At 41.5% G+C, this 25,556-nt stretch overlaps 1 protein-coding gene across 5 annotated transcripts in view; it reads right to left on the bottom strand.

The window, feature by feature from the left end:
- Positions 1–25,556, bottom strand: part of rhbdf1b (rhomboid 5 homolog 1b (Drosophila)) — a 39,683-nt gene that overhangs the window by 6,447 nt on the left and 7,680 nt on the right. For 2 of the 5 annotated variants that reach the window (XM_069156009.1, XM_069156010.1), the window contains exons 2-8: positions 10,732–10,861; positions 10,208–10,344; positions 9,793–9,930; positions 3,640–3,871; positions 2,365–2,571; positions 1,284–1,406; positions 90–232 (exon numbers count right to left, since the gene is read on the bottom strand). In XM_069156009.1, coding sequence (XP_069012110.1) covers positions 90–232; positions 1,284–1,406; positions 2,365–2,571; positions 3,640–3,871; positions 9,793–9,930; positions 10,208–10,344; positions 10,732–10,833 — 1,082 coding nt within the window. In that variant the 5' untranslated portion in view covers positions 10,834–10,861. Of the gene's footprint in view, positions 1–89; positions 233–1,283; positions 1,407–2,364; positions 2,572–3,639; positions 3,872–9,792; positions 9,931–10,207; positions 10,345–10,731; positions 10,862–15,893; positions 16,813–25,556 lie in introns of those variants that run through there. The other 3 variants (XM_069156008.1, XM_069156012.1, XM_069156013.1) reach the window with 3 other exon arrangements.

Raw genomic sequence — 25,556 nt, 5'->3', positions numbered from 1 at the left:
TAAGTTGTTAGTTTGGCTCTCCTCGTGTCTACTTTCAAATGTATATGTGGATAACAGGTAAAAAAAACAACAACAACATATAAACCCACAGCATGAGATGACTCCTCTCCAGTTCACTCTTATCCAGTGGACTTCCTGTCAGCTCGCTCTCATCCAGCTGTTGGAGGGCGGCCTCTGATGTGGTCTCAAAAACCTCGTCAGCATAACTGGATAACTCGTCCTGCAGGCCATCCTGTGAAGAGGAAAACCAAGTGAGAAGGATTTTAAAACAAGAGGTAATAAATATAATAGTAAAGTGTCTGCTCGGACCACAAGAAGGTATTTTGAATCAACTCATCAGATGTTTGGATCTGAATAGTTACATGGACAAAAAGGATCATTGAAATTCAGTTCAATGAGTGTATATCTCGTTAGTTAATAGCAACAGTTTTACAAATTCTCCATCTTAATCCTCTGAAAAGCATTTTTGAAATACAAAAACACAAACACATAAAAGCAGATTGGCTTAACTTAAAAAAAAAACTGAGCAAAGCATACATATAAATAAACTAATATAAAGGTCGCTCATGCATTTACCACTTCGAGGTTGGAATAGTTTATTTATTTGTATGTTGGAAATGAGCCAAACACTCATATCACAGTTTTAGCTGGTTCTGCGGCTCCTGACCGCTTCTGTACACATTTCTCTTATCCTGACATCCTTATGTTGGCAACCTGGGATTCATTTTAAAATGTTACTGTCTGTGTAGAAGTGCTTAAATGGAGCAGCCCCCAGCTTGTCCGTCTGACCTTTTGCACCCCTATACCCAATAAAAGGTCACTGGACCAGCACCTTTTAGTGGTTATAAGATCCAGATTGACACTTAAGGCCGAGCAGGAAACAGCCTCTCCCTCCACATCAGGTCATCAACTTCACCACCAGTATTAAAATCTAAATTAAAAACATTTATTTTCCCTAACATTTCCAGATTAGTTCCAATTCAATTTCAATTCTAGTTTTTTTTCCCGCATTATATAGCTCTCATGCAGATATCCTTGCGTGTTGTTCTGGCTTTCTCTTTGTTTTATTGCTTATTTCGTATGTTACATATTAAATGTTTCAAGTCTTTGTTTGATGTTGTGGAGCACTTGAGAAAATGTTGCAGTATTCAAAATATGCTATTTAAATAAACCTGACTTCACTTGACCCTTTGTTTACTGCATACAAATCTAATATTGTTAATTAAAGCCACTGTGACTAAAAGGTTATCCTATCAGTGTATGTGAGTGTGTTCACTGCTCACTCTGGTGAAGAAGGACGTGTCCAGATCATCGGGGAAATCCACAGTTTCATCTTCAAAGAAACTGGGAGGCATGAAACTTCTTTTGCGACATTGCCCGGCGGTGCTGTCACCTAATGTACGGCCCTAACAAACACAGTCACATATATGTCATCATTAATATTATTACCAGCCATAACATACACACGTGTGGGGACTTTTCCTGCACTAAATTATGTCAGTAATGGTACTTAAACAAAGAAATATATTTAAAAGGGTGGCATATGTGGCATTTCCACACAGTATCCTGTGATATTATTTCATGCATGTTTTACTACCATTAGCAAACGAGACCATGTTTTCTATTAACATCATCCTCGGCTTACAGGTGTGATCTGTTACAGGTGGGTAGAAGCTGCCAAACAAACACATTTCTTAATGGTGGTTTCGGTTGTTTATGAAGCAGCAGCGGATTAGCTCGGCTCTCTGGAAATATTCTGACCGCAATCCATCAGATAGCTGAGCATTCGCTGTATATTATCATGGACCATCTGCTAGTGAAACTCCCCCTGGCAACCCCCCCCCCACCCCCACCCCAACACACACACACAGATACTCAAACACTGAACAAACTGAATGCTACGAATGTCTGTGTGTCTGCAGCAAATGGGCCATACAGAGAGAGTCATCTGCACTCTACTGTAACATATTCTCCTTAATCCCCGATAAAACAATGTTTACATAACATGCCTGCACACATATGAATATACAGGGACACGGGGACACGTAACAATATATCAAAGGTAGTTTTTCTCGGAATCTCTCAACAAAAACAAAATAATGGAGATTAAAGTGTGTGTGGGGGCTGTTCCCCCAAGAATAGATTACAAATGCCTTTAATACAAGTAATGAGGAAGAGTTATAGCAGATCCTCATCTGCACTGACATTATGCAAGAAATTTAAATTGCTGGAAAATCTGGGTCTGCAGTAGTTTAGAAGTTATAAAAGTGACTTTACAGCATGTCCACAGTTCAAAGCGTGGTATGTTGATTGGATTTATTTCTTTTTAAATCTCCTCTTTAAAGAAAAAAAAACAAAAAACACCTTCATCAGTGCCGCTGCAGCCTTCAGACTCATGACAGCCACAGACTCCCGCTTGCGTCGCCGTGGCAGCCGGTTGAGGGCGGAGCGGGAGCTGGAAAATGAGCAGAGGGACACGGTGCCGGGAGTGATGGGAGTCTGCAGGACACTGAGGCCATCTCCCTCCTCCGCCATGCGAAAGGCACGGCCCCGGGCCAAAGGGTCTACGATCTGTGCGCACACACACACACACACACACACACACACACACACACACACACACACACACACACACACACACACACACACACACACACAGAGTTCACAGGTGTTGCTTCACTGTAAACAAATTTTTAACTTAACTGTCAAGCCACATACATCAGTAAACAGCAGGGATGCACATAACACACATCTAAACAAGGGTTAGACTGACGTGTCAAGAAAAGCAGCTTTTTCTAAAATGTGCTTCATCAACTGGTTTAAAAGGTGTTAATTCACTGCTCTCATTTGTCCACTGTGGCACAAAAACCCAGTGGTGTTTCTTGCAACAGTCAATTTTGCAATGAAATTGAAATGTAATCTGATATTAGAGAAGCAAAAAAAAAATTGGCATGTTTACACTAAAAAAGCTGCACTTTGTGGCAGCTGGCACTTTAACAGAATTTACAGAGAAAACCTCTCGACAAAAACATTTACAGGCTTATTTGTTTGGACATTTCAACTGTCCACAGAGAAAAATAGTGTTACGATCACAAGTTTCCAACTTTTATTACATGTATTACGAGCTAACTTGCTGGCTGCATTACAAACAGATTTGCTTTAGCACAAACAATTTGAAGTTGTTTCTATTAATAAATTGACAAACACTTGAATACACACTTGTCATATATCAATCAGAACAACAATAACAAAAAACTGGATTTAATGTAACATTTTAACATGTAACATTCAAATTAAAGTAAATATTATGTATTGATACTATTATATAATCATTAAAATTGTGCTACACTGGTTGTGACTTTCAGGGGTTGGTTATTATGGTTTATCATAGGTAAATTATAAATTTTTTGGTATTAAATATTCTAATAAATCCCCATAAAAATTCTGCTTCATGTATTCGTCTTCAAAAACCCATCCATCGAACCGTAGGCAAGACGACGAAGCCGAGAGTCGAAGCAAAATTCTGATGTGAAATGAAGCAATGACAGAGTGAGGGAGAAAAAGTGATAAAAGGAAAAGGTCAATAATCGGCCCGTAAACTTGTCGATGCCTCCTAACGTGCCCCTGGTGCTGGCCTACCCTCTGCATGCCATGGTGGTGGTGGTAACTGGGGTGGGGGGGTGGGAGGTAGAGGGGAGGAGGGGTCTCAGTGCTGGCCAGGGAGAGATTGTCCTGGCTGTGGAGCTCCATCTCCCTCATCACCTGCGCCTTCAGACCCCCGTACAAATGGCTGCAGTGCTGCAGGCTCTTCCTCCTCCATCGCTGGGTGCTGTCGCTGTCCTTGCTCACCCCGAACCAGTCAGCCGTACCCCTGGAGAGAGGACAGACTCCGGTTAGAGAAAACCACATGTCCCATATTCTGATATGTCTGATTCAGGAGAGTCTCATGAGAAACTAGTAACATTCATGGCAGAGAGGAACTAAAAGGAATCTGGGCACACGCTTCGAAACATCGCAGCAGGAAAAGCACTAAAGTAATCAATAACTTCACAAATAACTGCCCTCTGATTTGGCCATCGTTATCATTTTTTTTGTGCTCGTCCTGTTATGAAGAGTCACAATGTCCACAGAGGAAAGAGCTTATTGTTCGACAGACTGAACTCTGTATCCCTCATGATTAGCACCACAATATGGTGATTAGTTGACTGATTGGAGCTGATTGTTGGGGATTAGTTGACTGGTAACTTGGGTCATTTGTTGGCTGATTTGGTGTCTTTACTGATGAAAAGAACCACACATGTAAAAAGACTTAAGTCTTTAAAAAAAAAAAAAAAAAGTAATGAAACCTGGAAATCTAGACTATTGTTGGCACTTGTTGGCCAAAATGCATAGTTTAACCTTCCTGCTGCGCTCGGGTCATTCGCGAGCTGTTTTCACAGCCATTTTGATGCAACGAAAGACCCGAGTACAGCAGGAAGGTTAATGTGGTTTGTAAAAAAAAAGATTTAAAACTGCAAAAAGATGAATTCAACCTGTTTAAACTGCTGTATCTGTATTAAAGGGACAGACTGATTGGGGCATGTACTGTAAGCTATTTCGATGGCATTATAAGCTCCTCTGAATGAAGATAAAGGAATTTGATCATAAATTACGTTGTAGGTTCAGATATGGATTAGCCATGACGTCAAATCTTGTCATACATCCGTCAGTCCACAAGAGGATAACGTCTCACTGTCACGTTTTGCATTTAAAACCAGGGTCTAAGTAGGAGGTCATGTGATGAAGTGCACGTAAGTAAGAGGTCAGAGATGGTTGGATGGTACAAACACAGCACTTCCACTAACCAACTTGTGACCATGTCATATTTATGAGATCTCATGATTTTTGGTGCCTAAACCTAAGAAAACGTACTTTTAAGCCAAGTCAAAACGTGGCACTGACACGGTCTCTTAGTGGACTGACGGATGTATTACATGCTTTGGCTGGATATTGAGTTGTTGGGTGATAACAAAGATCTTTCATACCACATCACTTCAGCTTTTCTTCTTCTATTTGAATCGCTCTTCTTTCTATTTCACTCTTTGTGGGTTTGCACGTATGATTACATGGACACTGTTAACCCAGCGTAGAGCGCCTGCATGACAAATACTGTCTTGTTTCCGGAGACAAGTTGTTGCCCTTTGTTCTGTCAGCAGAGAAGAAGCAGATGCTGCCTCATGTTGCCGCAGTAGATGACCTGACACAGCTGTTTATATTAGACTTAAAGTCAATAGAAGTGCATTTAGGTCCCGCTTTCCAACGAAGTTCCTTCGTCGTGCCAGGCTTTGTGAAAACCGATCGCAAGTGGGAGGCCGGACTGAGGGAAACTGTTTGGAGAGCAGAACATTCAGTAATAAACACTCAGTCCCCATCATCAAGAAAGACGCCAGCTGGGGAAGCCTTTTAAGGCTGCGCAGGGGCAGGGTGGGTGGGTGGGTGGGTGGGTGGGGCCCGATTGTTGTCCCTCTGGAGAGTCGTGTCAAAGACAGAGGACATAGATTTCGTAAAAACCAAAAAAAGTCAGGATTCAGACGGGAACTCTAAAGCTGGAGAGGAGAAGACGTAAACAAATAAAAGGAGAGAGACAGAAATACGGGAGAGAGGAGATCCCAATAGACAATTTAAAGACTTATTTGTAGTTATAAAATGTTCGATTTCTTAAATATGCTTAATAATTAAGGCTGCACTAACATTTACACTAATAATAGCAAAACATGAAGCACAAACTAGGCCACATTGTAAAGACAGGTCTATTTCAGGCCAGATGTCATTTGTGTGTTTCGGTCTGCGGTTATTTGTCTATTTGTGCACATGCACTGACGAGCATGCAAGTCATCTTCACCCACACAAAACATAAACAAAACATTCACGACTGCTTGACAACAGCACAAAACAATCACACGTCACAGATTAAAGCCAGATGAGTTCGCGTTCATGTCCTCCAGGTAAGGCTGGTATGCACGAAGCAGAGCTCGGCCGGACTGTAATAACAGGCTTAATGTGCATTCATTTCGTCAGGGAGCGAGACGGCCGAGGAGCAAAGCTTTGTACAATCTAAACAAGCAGTGCTGGTGAACAAATAAAGAGGAGAATAAATAAAGAAGAGAAATATGAGCACTGAAAATAAGGATTTACTTTTCTGATTGGATAAATCCGTCAACAAGGTTTAGTGTTACTTCCAGGCTGATGTATCAGATTACCATAATTGTGATTAAAACAGAAGGAATTATGATGTTTCAAACATCTGAAGTTGAAGTAACAGTAACCACAACAGTCAATGAAATGTTGGGGCACAAAACGGAGTCAAAACTGTGCAAGAACTAAGTACATATACTCGAGTACTCTTCTTCCGTACAAATTTGATGCCTGTTCTCCATTTCTTTCTCCACTTCTACTCCAAGTAATAGATGCAAATATTGTAGCTTTTACTGTCTTTAAGAAATAGTTACTTTTCATTTTCAGATATTACGCAAAAGATATAAAATGAGGTCTAAAAATACACATTTAAACAAGTCAACTTTATAAACATCATATGAAGCAGTTAACTTAGGTCTAGCTTGTCAAGCTACAACATTTAACTGCATGCTTACGTGTTAAGGCATCACAAATAATCGAATAAATAGATAAATATATCAGCATGTGCTATAAAAATAATGTTGCTTTGCCTTTATCATATGGCGGGCCATTATTATCGTTCGTACTTCAGACACATTTTGCTGCTAATATAAGTAGGTAACTTGCTTTGGGTAAATTATTAAATGCAGCTCTTTGACTTTTAGACTATTTTTATTGTATTGCTATTTTTTTACTTAAAGGAATAAGCTGATGTTTTTTGGGGAAATTTACACTTGCAGCAAATCAGATGAGAAGATTGGTTCTTATCTGGCTTCCTGCTAAAAATCTAATAAGCCTATTTTCCCAAACTATCCTCCAAAAATACCAAGATGACAAAACAGTATTTCATGTATTACATGTAGATGGTAGCAATCATAAAAAGTTCATTAAGTAAAGCTTAATCTGCCCCCCCAAAGAAATAAAACATCAACAGAGCTAAGTGGAGTGTTTCCATTCGCTTTCCAAAGTGTCTCGAGTTGAGTCCCATTTTTTTTGCTCTGCTCTGGTTTCCAGCTGCCCACTCACCTGTCCAGAGAGCTCCGGGTGGGGTTCAGGGTCTGGGTCATACCTGGCAGGGCGGGGGGCTGTGGAGCCGAGTCACCTCCATCACCAGCATCACTAACACACTTCCCCCGGGGTAACCCCGACCCGCATTAAACCCTGATCCGCCGAACGCAAACTGATCCTCTGCAGATCACACATACAGTGTTCCATAAGGGGATTTCCTGATATCCAGGCCAGCGGTACCTCGCTGTTATGCAAAGAGAGGAGGATCAACACATGTCCAGACTCTGTTAAACATCCCTGTCCCGCTCAGTTAATCAAATGTCAGAGGCAAGCTGGCGTTGATCTCCTCGGTCAGACGGGAATCTGAACATCCAGATGTAAAAGCAGATCCTGCTCACTGAAGAGCAGGAGGATTTTTGCATTTCCTGAAGTTGTGTCACCAGCACACAACAGAAATTTCCATATGACTGCGTATGTGCGAGAGAGTGTGTGAAAGTGTCAGAAGCTGGCCGGCCTCCCAGTATCCCTCCTCCAGAGCTCACATAAAAAGGATGTGATCTACTGGGAAACGCCGACAGCGACTCTGGTCCTTGTCAAACTGAGTACCAGTGAGTATCCAGAGCACCAATGTCCACCATCAGTGAGGTCCTTCTCCTTCTCTCCGTCTTTCTGTCTGTCTGTCTGTCTGTCTGTCTGTCTGTCTATTCTGCCTTGTTTTGCAGGAGTGTGTGTAAACACCAGTTCTCCCTCTAACATAACGGCTCTTCACAGGAAATGGAAGATTAGAAGGAGGGAGAGAAGAAAGATCATCATACACATTAGGAGGGAGGAGAGACGGAGGGAGGGCAGCGGGACATGCCTGAACATGACACACACACACACACACACACACGCACGCACACACACACACACGCACGCACGCACACACCCGCACGCACGCGCACACACACACACACACACACACACACACACACACCCGGGTAGCAGTGCCACAAATGTTTAGTTTCTCTGAATCCTTGCTTGGAGTTGCTTTGCAGTTAAAGGAAGTCCATTTGAGTGTGTGAGCTTCACACCTATCATTATGAGCATCAGGGTAACTAAATGGTAAATAACTGTGTGAACCGTTTGACTCTGTTGCCTGAAAGGCTCCTTAACATGAAAAGTGAGTCATGAAGAGCGTTCCGCTTGTCCTCCAGATCCACAAACATCAAGGTGTCCTCCCCTCACTGTACAAACCAGCAGTTCAGAGCAAACCACACACACAGACACACACTTTGTTAGAAGAGTAAAGATTTATCCTCGATTTATGAAGTCTTCTGAGGAGGAGGTACCTCAGCTAATCTCCACGAGTCACGCACACACACATAAACTCCCTCTAAATCCCATTAAATTCTCTTACAAACATCAAACACATTCGCTCTGTCCCTCTCCCACAAACACACGTACAAAGCTAATAAACCGTGGGATGATAAAGTTAAGACATTAGGACCCCTCCCTTTGAAGAGAGCGTCTCCGGGTTTCAGTTTTGGCTCCGTGTTCAAACGTTTACGTTCGATTTAACGCTGTTCAAGGAGCCGCTGCTTTGATGTGGCCCGAGGCACCTAGGTAAGTCACTATGAGTAATTGTGTTATTTTGTCTGCCTCAGACCATGCGGTCCCGTGTGTCACCTGGGTCGACACTGATACACCGCTTGTATGCCTCCTGCATGTGTCAGAGACGAAGGATCGCAGCTGTGGTACAAAGAGACTAAGAGAGCTGTGGAGTAATGAGACTTTAGAGCAAAACCTCAGTCAATAAAGACAGGAAGGGGCAAAAAAAAAAAAAAAAAAAAAAAGTGGATGAAGTTGTTATTTATCATAAGGCTTTCATGTGAGGTGCAACTCTGACAGTATACATTGTGGGATTAAGTGGCTATTGAGGTTTTCTTCAACCTGCTTTGTGTACACTTCTGAGCGTATTAAGAAATGGTTCTGTCTTCCATGAAAAATATTTTCTGCAATGATGCTCTATTTAAAAAAAATACCTGACAACACATTGTTTGCTGTACGCCTACTTTAACAGAATATTTTAACCATCTGTGTGTTGCAAAAAAAAAAGGCTGCAAACCTTTCAAGTTCACGGGGTAAACTTGTTAGCAAACAGTTGCCTGTTTTCCCACCAGTTTCTACATTGCATCTGGTGAATGTACTATTCACCAATATTCACCCTCAGTTTAACTCTGTTTTGCTGTTTTGAATCTGGCTTGTTGGCAACTGAATAATGCTCACCAGCTTGTGGCGGACTGTTTCAGGGCGTTTTCTCTGAAAGCAGTTACCTAAAACCATGAATGAGTATCGTCCAAATAACATCAAAAACAGTGAACTTGCCGGATTTGGTAACCAAAACAAAGAGCTGAAAGATGCTAAAACAGCACAGTTAAACGGGACTGCAATTGAGCGATGATGTTGTGCAGATTAGTCACTAAAGGTGACATTTTTAATAGTATTCATCGCCCCTTGATTCACTGTTATTAGAAAAATAAATTGGAGCATATTTCCAAGGTGAAACTAAAGTCATAAGATCAAGAGGTTTAAACAGTGTTCATGAGTTTCAGAGTAAATCACCTCCCCCCTCCGCCACCTCTCCTGTACCTGATGATCTGTTTGGGTATAGACGAACGCCGTCTGCTCAGTATTTTGGGAATGCAGGATCGCCTTCGGATGGTTGACACCCTGCGGGGGCCCCTCTGGCCCTTTGGGGGGACTGTGTTGATGCGCTCAAAGCGCACCCTTTTCTCACAACACACACACATCGGATTAAGAGTTCGGCAGGGAGGAAAATCAGGAGGTAAATAAGGAAAAATCAAAGAAAGGGGAGGAAAAGAGAGAAGAAACAGAGAAAGATTAGTTTGCGTTAAATCAGAAGGGAGGTGTTATTTAGTGGAGGAATTCTTAGACTTAAAAGTTTCCATGCAGAAGAAAATTAGAAGCTGGAGAAAATAAGCCTTTAATGAACGTGTATCTCTATGTGAGTATGCGAGTGTGTGTGTGTGTGTGTGTGTCTAACCTCTTGATGGACTGGGTGATGGAAGGCAGTCTCTCCAGAGGAGGTCTGAGGTAGTTGTTGGACGTTTCCAAGGCAGCGATGCAGGTCTGCGGGTTTTCGCCCGGCATGCTGAGACTGCGCAGGCGCTTCACTGGCTGCTACACATGCACACGTGCAAATACACACACACACACACACGCACACACACACACACACACACACACACACATAGGTGATACACTCAGTTATGGTTGCCTGAGTGAAAGTCTGTTAAATAAACAAGCAAAAGCTCTGTAAGAGAAGTGATCAGCTAGAACTGAAGCTTTCAGTCGTATTTCACTGTCTTCCTCGTCGTATTGATGTTGCTCAGTTGTCAGTCCAATAGTTCAGTTGTCATCACACGACACAAGAGTTACTTTTCATGCTCGTGAATTTTGAGTTGCACACCAAATGTTACAACTCTTGTTGGTCTGTAATACTTGTCTAAACTGTTCGTGTACCATAGTTCTGCTACTGCGACCTGTACTGGAGTGTTGTGTGTTTACCTGGCCGTCATCCGGCGTCAGCTGGATGGTCGGGATGTCCAGCTTGAGCCATGGTGGCTTCTTCCTCTGGAGGCTGCTGTTCCTGCTGCCCAGCTCATCCATGCTAGCTGCCTCCCCCTACGTCTGCCAGCTGGACAACACACAACATAAATGGGTTTGTAGGACAATTCACATCAAAGTATGTTCACGGACACATGACGACAAAAAGCCCCAAAAAACTTGTTGAGTTTGACTTTGTTGAGTAAACACAGACGCGAGACAGAATTCGCATCCCCTCAAAAGCAGTCCATGTATCCTGATGGTGCGGGCTCGGACAGATACAGCGTGGAGGCGAACGCCAGAATCAACAAACTGATTAATCCGTTTAGGTCACTAGTCCGCCTGAAACCCTCCAAATCATCTGCAGCACAATGCAGAATTATACGGAACTTGTGTGATGTTTATTGTAACTTTATGGTGTTTAATTCTCACTGTATGACAAGGACTTCAAATAAATGTATAATATACTTGCTGCTGAGGGAGTACAAGCAAGAGTCCACTGTTTTATTCATACAATCTTATTCTTCTATGTAAATTTGGCCAAATGTAAATATTCAACTTAATATAATTAATTAATAATAATTAATTAATTATATTAATTAATAGGGAGGCTGTAGCTCAGGTGGTAGAGTGGGCTGCACACTAATCAGAAGGTTGGTGGTTCAATCCCAGCTCCTCCTGTCCACATGCCTAATTGTCCTTGAGCAAGACACTGAACCCTAAAATTGCGCCCGATGGTGTACCATCGGTGTGTTGTAAGTCACTTTGGATAAAAGAGTCAGCTAAATATAAATATAAACTGTGGTGAAAGCAATGACTTTTGTTAAGGTTAACAGTGATTCATGTAGGAAACCAAACAAAGCTTCGTCACTCCAGGTGAGGCTCAAACTCACAAACTTGGCATCACTCTGCTGGATACTGCCTTAGACGTACCGCGTGCTGACAGATTGCACCACTGGAGCTTCTGTAGTGATGAAAATGTAGCAGAGTTTTGGAGGATCGTCAATGCAGCTTCGCTCAAACACCACAAGGTGGCACCAGGCTTCTCGTATGTAAAGTTCTCACTCAGAAAGACATACTGTAAGCCTTCTATGAACAAAGACATGGATAATCTTACTGCTGCTGAGTGTGCTCTCATTCTTTAGGTTAAGCAGTCTAAGTGCACTCCTCCTTTTGTGAGCTGGTTAATGAGTTGACAGGCATTTAGAGGGTTTTCCTGTTAGAAATGTTTCAGTGGAAGTTGTACGGGAATATATCTCCCCTCATATCTCGAGAGTGGATTTTAACCAGGCGCTCATGAGGCAGAATGAAATGACAGCTTTTAATATAAGAAACCATTGTCATTGTTTATTTTCCCGAGTTACACACGTTAAAGCCGCAAACGCACCACACAGCCTCAGCACCGTCCTGCTGCTACTGTGTCACATGATAACGACCAAACTTAATGTGCCGAGGAAAAAACACAAACTACAACTGACCATTTTGTTCATGCGCACACAGCACATTATGCAGCTCGCAATATAATAACTGAGGCACATTTACCATTCACAATTCAGAGTCATATTTAAAACAATGGGTCATTAATTTTAACAGAGGGCTACATATAATATAGCCTCTAAATTTAGATTTTGTCGGCTGAAATAACAATTGCTGTTGGCAGAAATAATTAACTGATTGAGTTGGTCGAAAATGCGGTCTCAATTCTCTGTGAGAGTCTTAAATATGCACTTAGGGGCACATTAATGTGTGTGCATCCACCAACCAGTCGAGTTTCAGTTTACGTCCATGTTCGTACAGACTCCTATAATATCTGTGGCGAAGGAATTCTCATGACTTCAGATGCTCGGTCAATAAATTGTAGTCTGAGAGAACAAAGTTATAGCCGTGACAGTAGACATTGCTTTAAATATAGAGGTACAGTCAGAAATACGATACGAACAATTGACACGCTCAGTCTCACTCTGCACTGATTTATGTAGCCTAATTTGACTAAAGAAATGAAGCTTTATTGCTCCAGGTGAGGCTCAACTCACAACCTCAGCATCATTCTTGCAAGTGTCCTTCGGCCACCAAAACCCTGATCAGTCACCAAGTGAACATTTGTGCCAAATTTGAAGAAATACACTCAAGGTGTTGTCGAGATATTACATTTTATTTGACCTTTATTTAACCAGGTAATATCAATTGAGAACCAATTCTCATTTACAATGATGACCTGTCAGCACAGTCCTGAGCACATTCACGAGCTTGGGACCAACAGATGGACAACAAACACACAATGCATCCAGCGGTGTCTGTCACTGGCATGAAGGCATAAAAACCTAAGTCTAAGATTACACTATTACTGTTAGAGTCGAGGGGTTGAAGCAAATGATCTCTCGTCTTTCTTTTATTATACCCCCGTCTAAAATACAATCAATGATAAATTACCAATGTTGCAGTCAGGAGAACATGTTTATTTCCATGGATATTAGTTCAAGTGTGAAGGATCTGAAGTTCAATTTCAGTGCATACATAGATAACTTCAATTAACAAGTGTTCCTTTTATTTAATCCACAACCCCGAACTCTAACTAGATTTTTGAGTCTTGACATTTAAGAAAAATCAACCAGTAAATATTCACAAGGCAAATTACTTTATTAGAGATTTGCCTCTATAGGGATGCTATTGAGGTGAACTTCTTCTTTTCCAAATAGATTTTTCCATTCACTTTACTAAAATGACATTTAATGTGCAAAAAAAAATGTGTCTGTGCTGCAGCTCATTTAGAGAAAACATGAGTATTTCTCAAGTCAGATTAGTGCTGGGGCCAAGTGGAAGTCATTGTGCACGAGAGAAGGGGCTATTACTGGATAAAAGGACATCTGCATGGGGCTCTGGTGAGAAGTAATGAGCGACCACCAACGAGGAGCTCCTGTAGATTTCAGCTGTGAATCATTCAGTGATTCGTGGCTGGGAGTGAAATTACAGGCTCTCCCCCCCTCGTTCCATAAAGCCATTAGCCAAACAATAATCTCTTCCATCGTGGAGCTGGAGCTGATATTCCGACTTCTGGCCAAGTCTAACGAGCTGAGAGATTGTCAACGGCGGCAGCTGGAGGATTTCTTAATACATGCGGATACAGAAAGGACGTGGTGTGCTTCCACAGAGTAGACACACACACACCACACACACACACACACACACACACACACACACACACACACACACACAGTCGCAGCACAACCTGAGGGGAAATATCCCTCTCTGGATATCCTCCCGAGTAAAGTACATTAAGTTTGGGTGTCTATGTTTCCACTAAAATGGTAGCATCCTATTTACTGGTGAAGCCACTCTCACACAAGCACCCATGTCTATTTGGAGTGATCTTGTACATTTCCTGGCAGTGGCAACAGAACAGGTGTGAACTTGTGCCTCAGTAAAGGTGAGAGTTTGGAAAAATAATGACTTTGATTACTCAGCTGCATATGGGAGTAGCAGCACAGCGATAGCATGGGAGGAGCACGCGCTTCCATGGACAACAAGGCTGTTAGAAACAATGTCTTGTTGCATTAAGTGCATATTGTTTGACTTGTTTGAGGGTGATGTTTGATTTGGTAAAAACAAACTCTAGTATGTTTGCCCAGTTGGTTTGGTTTCTTTAGGAGGCAAAATTAATCTAGAAATGGAAGTAGCCTCTGGGTTTAAAAATCGAAGCCAATGTGCACAATTTGAGAAACAAACTAAAGCTTATTTGCTCCACGTGAGGCTTGAACTCACAACTTCAGCATCACTCTGCTAGGTACTGCCTTACAAGTACCGCCCGCTGACCAATTGCGCCACTGGAGTGTCTGGACTGCTCACAATCTATTTTCCAGTTGACCACCAAAATCCAATCACTTCATTCTTGAGACAAATGACTGTTTGTGACAAATTTGTTGAAATGACCTAATGTGACCTAATGTGGCATAATTCAACAAAACAAATAACTTACTCAACAATAACATGCTCAGTCTATATTGATTCATGTAGTAAAATATGACAAACAAACTAAAACTTCATTGCACAATGATGGGATGGATCTGAGGGCAGAAATATACCGCTGTCTGTTTGGTATTAGTTAACAATGACACGCTGAAGCTACACTAATTAAAGTAGCCTAATTTGACAAAGAAGTAAAGCTTTATTGCTACAGGTGAGGCTTGTACTCACAACCTCAGCATCACTCTGCTGGATACTGTCCTACAAGTTCCCCGCGCTGACCGATTGCACCACTGTAGCTTCTGGAGTCTAAATGTTCTCGTAGAGTTTTTACAGATGTTGCTGCAAAGACGCAACAAACTCTAAAACATGGATGCTTTAAACACATCTTTCACTCAACTAAGAAGATCAATACAATCACCAGTTTCAAGGCAGACACTAAAGATTATTATCACCAGTTCACTATCCAACGCAATGTGAAATATGATCCAATTTCTCATTTTTGTCTCTGAGTTATGGCATTATGTTCACAATGATGGGATGGATCTGAGGGCAGAAATATACCGCTGTGTGTTTGGTATTAGTACATAAGACAAAGAAGTAAAGCTTCATCACTCCAGGTGAGGCTTGAACTCACAACCTCGGCATCACTCTGCTGGATACTGCCTTATAAGTACCGCTGATGTCAGCATTTAGCTTGAAGTGTCTTATGCTTCTAAATGTATGCTATAAAAACAGAGAGGCAATTATGATTTTAAAAAACTTTTTCACACAGTGACTTTGACAGTGGCTGTGAACAGCTCATAAAGAGAATTTGAGGTTACATATGTAGACATGCTGTGTGTGACATATAAATACACATACATTGAACCAGCCCGGTGTTTGGTTAAAACTAAAGGCGGTTTACAAAAAGTTGAATGTGGTTCCTTTTGCCTGTGAGCTGTCCGTGCATGTAGAAGCGTGTACGTTCTCTTACGGTCACCGAGGATAAACACACCCCTGCAAATAGAAACCTTCACTAGGACGCTCTACAACCACATCCTCTGCTTATTCTGCAGCGGTGATGCTCTCACCACTTCACATGAACTTTGGAACTCTCCGATGCATTTATGAAACAAAGCATTGAACACGCACAGCAAACCTGCACACACATGAACACTCACTTGACAGCCCTCGCTTCGGCCCCCCACATCAGGATTTTGCACTCCTCCACATGGCTAAAGATGCCGTTTGGTTCCAAATCAATCTCCTCCGCTGTCATCTTGTTCCCAACATCCGCCATTTGTTATTCTATCATGATCTCTCTCTCTCTCTCTCTTTTCTTTTTTTTTTTTTCCCTTGTTGGGTTTTCATGACGGGCGGATTAGAGGCTGTAATCCCTGTGCTGTATGCCGCATAACATTGCCCTGCACAGAGGCTCATCCCGACCCCTGATTGGACGGAGGCGTCGCTGCGATGTTGTCATCAGCACCCGGCAGGAAGTGGTGACACTGAAAGGAAGGGATTCAAATTCAAAGCAGAAGAAGTAAAAGTTGTTGTCGTCACAATATTATCTCATTACGAGGTCAGTACTGGGCTTTTACACTTAAAGGTCCTTATTTAGTCTATGTGGGTTGACATTCATCAGCCAACGATTAAAAAAAATGATCCTGCACACGTTTAAAGCTCTTTCTATGACTACATCCTCAAAACAAATCACTGCAGAATACCAAGGCAAAAAGTTGAAAGGTGTTTTATTATATTGAAAGAAATTCTTTTTTTGACATTAATTTTTCGAGTCGATTTTAGGGTGACTTGTTTCAGTCATACAACTGTTACCTCAAAGGAAATATGACCTCTGCAGTGCCGCAGCCTGTTGTGCCTATAGGGGACTGTGGCAGAACGCTGGCATAATTGGATCCTCTTTACATGGGCTGACATTTCCTGACGTGCCGAGACAGAAAAAAACAAAGGCATCCCTTTGGCACTAATGCAAGACTTGTCCTGACACTGCTCCCTGACTCTGTCCTCGAAAGCTGAGGCAACCAGCCATCGTAGCATGGAAACTCACTGCGACTTCGTGCCAAAAAACGTTCAGTATTCAATGGATCATCATGTTAAGCAGTCCAGGACCTCATCTCTGATCGATCTTCTTTTATTATACAAATCTTCCCCCTCCCCCCTCCCTCCCCCCCTCTCTTTCTTCTTCTTCTTTCGCTTTCATTTCTGCCGATCCTGGCTTTAACTTTTTGCTGTAAAAATGCAAAAGACTTTCATTTTACTGCTAAACATTGAATGTAAAATGATGGCTTTAAATTTTTAATTTTTTAATTTTAAGGTAAAATGTTACACATTGGAGCTTTTAACTGACGCAGTTGATTCATGAGACACGACTGAACTGCTCTCCGATGAAACAGTTTTATTTTATTTTTTACATAGGAGTGTTTCCTTGGTTCTGGCTTCCCTCAAGGGTCAACATTGCAAGGCAGCTTTCTAAATGTGCCGGTTGGAACCAAAAAAATGTTCTGTGACTTTACTTCGTCCCGGAAGGCAAATCCATAATTCCTAGTGGCTCCAATGGATTTAAAATGGTTTGCATGGTTTGGCGATGGCTAAATACCAAAATGATTTTACTTTGGCATACTGAATGGTGGGAAACCAACAAAATCCTTAGGTTGGCAGAAGCCGGTTTCCTTTCAGCTTTTACAGACTGCTCTGCCTAAAGCTATTTTGTCAAAATACTGCCATTGAGAAAAACTGTCTTGGACCAATATGAGCCTGAATAATCCCAAATAACCCTGGTTACTCTATTTTATGCTAAATTTCAGCTCCAGACGTACATTTGCTTTTATTGAGATAAGAGTCCTGCTCTGATCTTTGCTCCCCAAGAGAAAGGTGCTGTAAAACTGACAATTATTAGTGCACCTCCAAGTTAATTGGTTGGGGACTCAGCGGCAGATTAATACTCTGGGACACTTCAGGTGGGTTTAAACATTTCTGCTCTAATGGGCACGACAACATGTCCAACAGCAACGCCGGTCCCATTTGAACTTTTAGTGTTAATGGTGCTTGTATTTTTTTCAGCACCGCGCTTTAGGAAGTCGCGGTCAGGACTGCAGCTTCAAAAACAGCCTGCTCCGGATGAAAGCTTAAACTTCACGTTGGTAAACACACGGCACTGATGGACTTCTTTAAAATACTCTTGTGCATGTCACTCAAAGTGACAAACAATCCAATTAATAATTGAAACCAATGAAGAAAAATCACACTTCATCACTACGCATGATTTCACTGTCTTATTCACATTTTGAGAAATAGGATTATTTGCTTTTCTCTTAGCTGCTGCACCTCAGTTCATATAAACAGATTTCAATTGTTTGACTGACGGACTATAAAGTGTTGCATTCTTGTGTCCCCACAGATCCACACGAATATCCCCCCTCTGGAAACCTTTTAAAAACTGCACCATCTGCATTTTGTTTCTGTTTGTTCTTGGTGTAACAAAGCACGAGCAGATCCCATAGATTAACAGTGAGTTATGCTGTTTGTTTCCCCCTCTTCCTCCTCCCCCACATCACGTATGCTCAGAGCTCTTATCTGTGCCAGATGTTACAGTCGTGACACAGTAGGTCATTTCCTTTCCGTTCGCGGAGTTCTGCTGATAAGTGTGTGCATGTATTTCTGCATTAATCTGCTGCTACCTACATGAACAAACGCAAATAAATGATTAAACATCTGTTGCAACAGAAGCAGCAGCTCGGTGAGTAACAAACAAGAAATGATCAATGGCATCAACAGAGGAAACAGAGAAGCGTCTATTTCTTTCCTGCCCAATATTTCGTCCAAATTCAACGTCTTGACCTGAAGCTCCACTTTATCGTCCTCCTTATTGTGTCATCATTCAAAACGTTGAGAGATAATATCTAGAATTACTGCCTCGCTGTTGTATGTCTCCGCCAACCAGTCAAGATGCAGTGTACAGCCACGCTTTGTGACGTGAGGAAATACATAAATAACTTGGACTTTGTTAAACTTTGTTGTTCCCTGTTCTGATGCATGTCTGCTGTTTCATTGTGTCAATGCATTAAGAGAAACAAAAACAAAAACTCAAGTCAAATTCCTTCTACGTGTTCGCACGCTGAGCCAAGTTAAAAAAAAAGCTTCAAATATGGATGTTGCTACTTTGACAAAATGAAAGTGTCCTGTAAACTGTGACATTGATTCGCAAAGCTGAGCTCCGTCAAACCAGCTGAATAAGCTTCTTGTATGTGAACAATAACAAACTGACGCTTAACACACACATACCAAACCTCTGTTCTAAAACATGGATGCCTCACATCCACCCTTAATCTTGACAGCCCAGAAGATCTATACAATCGGCACATTTTTAAGGTGGACACCCAAGATCAGTGTCACCAACTCAGTATCCTATAAAAACGTGGTCACAATCTGCCCCTCTGTTCTTGAATAACGGCCAGAAACGTGTTTTTGCAGAACATTATGATGTCCTAAATTCATAATTTCAACCTGTTGGGCATTTGTTTGAAATGTAGCGTACCGATTCTTGGCCACAAATAGGTTTTGTGAGGTCACAGTGACCTTTGACCTGCTACCCCTACATACATTCCGATCAGTTCATTTGTGCCAACATTTGTAGAAATTCCCTGCTAACATACATATTATGGGTTTATCTGGGGTCACATGCGGTTGATTTCAATCAGACTTTCAATATTTTACCAGGAAAAGGTAGGACGGGATTTGTGGGGCGTTAAAGGGCACGAATGAAGCTTAACTACACAGAAAACAGAATCAAAAAGATACGCTGCTGCTCTGTTGCAGCGTTGTTGCTTCTCTACTATCCCATGTAGATCCATGTCTGTGGTGTTAGGGGAAATCTGCTTCTTTGATACAGAGGTAGCACGTGGGTTATTATGACTATTATGCAACAGAGTGTGAGCCACCCATAAAGCAAAGTTTGTGGGTATTTTTACGGTGAATGACACGCATTACAAACAGTCCGTCAAAAGCCTCGGAGGCCTTTATATGTTAAGAAAAAAAAGCCGCTGACTGTATGATTATGACACAACACTGGTTCGTTGTTGTTTTTTGTTTTTTTTAAATGCTCACATGTCATTCATTTCTGTGTTTGATTACACTCCAAAGCCCACTGACAAACTCACACATGGGGGTCTTAATGAGCGTAACCCATCTGTCTAAACACCACTTTGATTGTCTTGTGGTGTTTTGGCTTTCATGTTGTTACTGCAGATTACACGACATTCATTAGTCAATCAGCCGCTGTGCCGCTTCACCTCAACTCACATCAGCGGTGCTGGCACGATGCCCGCCCGCCCGCGCGCGCACACACACACACACACACACACACACCAAACCTCACACTTGGAGCCCACACACACAGGAAGCTGCTACTGTCTGTGTAGCTACCGTCAAACACCGGATGAAACACTACAAAATAAAAGACGTGCCGATATTTAGCCTCGTAGAGACACGCATCTTTGTTAATGTGTGTGTTCCTTAAAATTAAGACCACATTTTACCCCAAACCTTTTGACCTCCTGTCACAAGAAGGACTGAGAAGCCTTCTATCCCCCCCACCAAATCCTTGATGTTTGGTTAAACATCTTCTTCACTGAAGAAGGTGAATATTTTCAAAGCAATTTTTCCATCCTTTTAGTCTGTATTCCATCTGCCAATGGAGAAACTGTGAAAACCAGGGCCCTCGTTCTGTTCTGTAAAGCAATCTCCCCTCTGTGACATAAAACAGCCCAACAGGGGAACACACTGCAAAATGGATTATAGATATTTTGAATATTTAGTAGCAGACCTCTCTTTGGGTCTTAAGTCTAGTGGTTATGGTTAGATATAATGGCTGTTTTTGAATCCATACGGGTTGTAAAACAGATGGGGTTCCTTTGTGGCGCTTGCTAGTGAATAATGAATAATAAAAAGTACCACATACAGAATTAAATAATGAACACATGGAGCAAATCACGTTTAAATCGAAATGAACTGTACTGTGTATATATAAATATTCTGCAAAAGGGCTGTGTAAGAAATACATCAGTTAGTGCAGTTGGTCAAAACATAGCAGCTTGAACACATTAAATAAGTGAAACATTAGCGAGGTAAACCTGGAAAATGTTGTTTTAGTATCTGTAGTAAAGCTTTGTCATTCACCTCCATGAATTACTGCCTAAATGTTAAACAGCTTAAAAGGTCATTTTACTGAATTACAAAAAGCCCATTGTCATGTTTCAATTTCCTGCAATGTTTGTCCTAAAAAAAAGTGAGGTCAGTGCGTCACAGAGTCAACTTGTGTAGTTAACTGACAATTTTCAAGCCAATATGACAATTTTATGGTTTTTGCTTCTTAAAGGGGGGAATTTGCTGCTTTTCCTAATCTCACATTATAATAAAGTAATTGTCTTTTGGTTTTAAACTGTTATTTGGATATTTCAATACATCCCCTTGGGCCATAGGAAACTGTGAAGGACACTTTTCATTATTTTCTATTATTTCATCCACCATTCAATAACAGGCAGTCTACTCAATTATGACAGCTCTAAAAATAGACTTTTTGAAATCGATGTGAACAAAGTGCTTTAAAAAGCTGTTTTTCTTTCTCTTGTGGAATGTCTTCGTGCCTTAATAAATAGTATGAAAAAAAAAAAAAAAAAAAAAGCTGCTTAACTATACAAAGACAGACCGAAGCGCAGACAATCAGAGCAGGTCAGAGGTCAGGTTTACATACTTTGTCTGCCTCAAAGCTCAATCATCTCTCTCAACTATTCAGCCGTCTAAGCAGGAGAGACTTAATTGGCAACTTGAAACCAGGGCAAACGTGGAAAGTTCAACTCCACAGCTAGGCTTCCTCCGCTCCTGTTTTTGCATAATCCAAAAGTCTTAGATCTTTTTCACAGTGAAAAACGTCTCCTACAAAAGTCATTCGGAGATTAAAGGATTGGCAAAGGCTACTGCTATCAAGTGCTTCCTACTGTAGATTGACATGTGGCCCGTGGGGAAGCAGCTTCTGAGTCGAACAAGGGAGGAAAGGCCCCTAAGCTAGCAAACGTTCAAACCCCGATCCACTGAACTTCACTTTACTCCCACGCATCTCTGACGACGCAGTCTGCACAGGAAGACAAGCAGAAGCGGGGACAGCTATCACGTACATCCTCAAGCTAAAAGGTTGCTGTAATGATCTTCGCACATCACATGATGCTGGTGACATTAAAAAAACCAAAAAAAACAGTATTAAAAGTGCATTGATTCGTTACGGCTGGAAAAGTTCTAGGCGAGCGTTAATGTGATAAAACTGCGGCCACAAGCCTCACGCTGCTTCTTGTCTGGAGATGAGCTGGTATGCATCAAGGCAGAGAGGAAGAGGAAAATACAACAACAGATGGAGGAAGATGGGGAAAGAAAGCAGAGAAAAGACTTTCTGTCATGTTGGGAGAAGATAAAAGGAGAAGAAAAAAAAAAAAAAACCTGCACCGAGTCAAAGAGCATAAAAAAAAAAAAAACCTCAACAGGAAATCCATTGCAGCCCTACAGAGAATAAACAGCATGAGACTGTGCGGAGGGGAGAAAGAGACGGATAGTTGTCTTCCTCGCACACGCATGTCTTAATGACATGTGACACCATTTGCATAGTCTGCTGCGCGGTTCAGGACTACGTGTGCACGAGTGCGAGTACACACGTGTGTGTTTGCGCTCGTTACTCCATACATCTATTCATGTGATGACCTCGTGAGTCCGTGTACACGTCTGTCTGTCTGCCATGCCAAACATCTGCATCAAGTTTACCTGTTTTGGCCTCTAAATCATTTGTCCATTAAATCCTTCACTTCAAACACATTTCTGGGCAGATCACAACAGACGGCTAAATCTGAATCCCCTTTGCAATGCAGATTGTAAAACAGCCGTTTTAAACCTGCATTAAAAAAATAAAAAAAAAAAACCAACGTTGGCCTTTGTACTAGCTGTTAAAACAGCACTTAATGTTTGAGCATTTAATGCAAACGAGTTAGGAAACAGCGGATTCTTTACATATTCAGCATTTGGAGTTGTCTTTGTGTCCGCTATATGATTCCAAGTCCCATATTCCCTCTTCTTTTCGCTGCCTGTTTTGGTGTTTACCATCTTCTGAAGGAGAAAAATCGGCCCGTTTAGCTGCTTTGCTATGTTCACCAGCTAGTTGCTAACTTCGCCCACTTGCTGTTGGGTCCTGGGCACGGAGCGTACGGTGGGTTTTTAGTTCTGGGGTTTTTTTTTTTCTGTGTCTGCGTCTGAAAATGACAGTGATTAGAGCAGTGTGACTAATCCAAACAAAACAATGTGCTGAAAGACGCTCCAACACGCCACAGAGCTGAAAGCCACTGAAGAGTGACGTGATCGTTCTGTGTGGATTTGTCACCACAAGCCACCATTTTCACTTTACAGCTATTTGATCTGCTGTTAATATATTAACATGATTATAGCAGCTTGAAGTTTATTCAGTCCGCTTTAAAAAAAAAAAAAAAAGAAAAAAAAAGAAATCCTCTCGGCTAATTCATGAATTCATTGTCAGTTCAAACGGCATCAAATCGCTGGCAGCTGCACTGAATAGGACAGAAATGACTAGATGGAAGAACTGCCTTAAGGAAAAGCCAGCGTTGCCGTTCAACACTTTAAATGTTCCAACACCTCATGGCGTATTCGACTGCCAGAAATGCCACAGCAGAGACTGTAATGATCTCTCGGCTCCCGTGCCGGGTAGAGGACTCGAAAGGGCCGTGCAGTTTCCTCAGCAGAAAGGACGTCTGGGTCCCGTCTACTACCCGGGTCTGTTACGAGGTCTACGCTGGAGACAGAAGCCGAGGAGACTCTGCAGGACGACGTGAGGGAAGATGAGGCGACGAAAGACAGAAAGGAATCAAAATGTTAAAAAAAAAAAAAACATAACAGAGAGAAGCGCAGACTCATCAGCAGGAGTCTCGGGAGAGAGAGCCGAGACTGAGGGTTGGCTTTCCGTTTACTTTGCATTACAGCCAGATCATCAGATTCTCAACAGCAGATGGACGGCATTCAAAGAAGTCGATTTAACCTGTTTGCACGTCTGGCATTAATTCTTCAGTACGGGCTTTGAATCTAAATCTAATCTAATCTCAAATATCTTGCAGCAAAACTTCAGGTCATCATCAGCAGATGTGTCACATCAGAGAAGAACTCACCATGCTTGTCTGGTTGCACGGGTCATCTTGTAAAGGGTTAAAAAAATCCACTACAGCACTACATGTAGGATTTAATTTCCTTGATGAACAGTCGTGTTTTTCTTTCAACATTATTTAAATCCAAATTGGATTTTCCCTCTTGTAATTACAACTTGGATATTGATGTGAGCAGTTTTTATCAGCTGGATTGTTGTCATTACAAAATGAAGTCAATGCAGAATTAGCTGCGTGCAAATTATTATAAATAGGTTGTTACAAAACTATTATTTGGTGTTGGTGATTGAATACATTTGTTCCCAGACTACATTTACACTCCAAACGAGTTTCATTGAGAAAAGTTAGCTTCACCAAAAACAACTTTTATGGTTTGCCAAGCAGTCCAATGAGCAAAAATTATTAAGAAATTGAACAGCTGCAAAATTGCCCCTTCAACAAAAAACAGGACCAGCTGACCAATTTCATCATATTAGAAATATTACCACCTGTTTTCATTGCTAACATCGAGCACATCCGAACGGCAGCCTGAAGTTAGTTCTGTGACTCCAACATACGTTAAGAGGACTATAGAGTGATGTGAACTTTGTTGTGTCATGTGAGTCACATTTCCTGAAACTATGAACTATATCTGTTTCTTTCACTCTGTGTTCTTTCGGCCCTCCACACGTTATCTTACTCAGTCGACACAAGAACGACTTCATCGAGCACGAGACGCCTTTGCTACCGCGACACTCATCCACAACAATGAGGGCGATAAAAAAAAATAAAAAAAGAGTAAAACCTAATTCACACGTATGCTATCTTTAAAGTTTATTCTCTTATATAAAACAAATTGTCTCTTTAGTCCGGTCCTTTTTTTCCACCTTACGCTTGAATAAAAATGTATGTAATTAAAAGGAATATTTTACTGACGTTATTTTTGTTGGCATTTTGATCTTTCTGCTCATCATTAACTAACTGAGGCCAAAGAGCCAATTAGTTTCCAATGTCCCCAGGGTTTTAGGAGGTTTTCTAATTTAAGTTCGAGGTCCAAAGAGATAAGAACAATAGAGTTGTATCTGTATAATTGCATTGAGTTTAATTGACCCCAGTAGAAGCATGCCAAAACCTTTACATCTGGGATGTAGCACGTTGCCGTTAATCAGACAGGAGGCTGGAGGAGATCAACTTTGGTGCTATAAATGAGGAGTGTATCACTGCCGAAGTCCATTTTCGACCGACTGTCAGGCTGCTCTCCAAAACTTCCAGGAAGAAAAGGAAGAACTCCAAACCTTTGTTAACGAAACAGGGCAAACTAAACTTGTAATTATGAGGTTTATATAGTTGAAGTCTTTTTAAAGTTTTGATGTGCTTAAGTACCATGTACCACTGAAGTAGTACCATGTTTCACTCAACTGACTATCAAATCAAAACTGAACAGTATAGAAAAAATGTTGTGTTTATTTTGCTCCAGATATTATCACCCTGAAAATAAAGCCAGTGAAAATAATCTTAGAGGAACAGAGGACTTCACATATTGACCACATGTGTAGCGTTAGGAACACTGTAGTCCGATGAGTCATCTGGAAACAATGTTTTGAAGACTTTTGAAGTGCACTCAAAATGGGGTACAATGCT

Source organism: Embiotoca jacksoni, unplaced genomic scaffold (genome assembly GCF_022577435.1).
Source record: "Embiotoca jacksoni isolate LCO1_2020_lvr unplaced genomic scaffold, fEmbJac1.0.p SCAF_20, whole genome shotgun sequence".
Taxonomy (NCBI): domain Eukaryota; kingdom Metazoa; phylum Chordata; class Actinopteri; family Embiotocidae; genus Embiotoca; species Embiotoca jacksoni.
The sequence above is the reverse complement of the archived record's forward strand: the minus strand, read 5'-3'. Positions and strand labels throughout refer to the sequence as shown.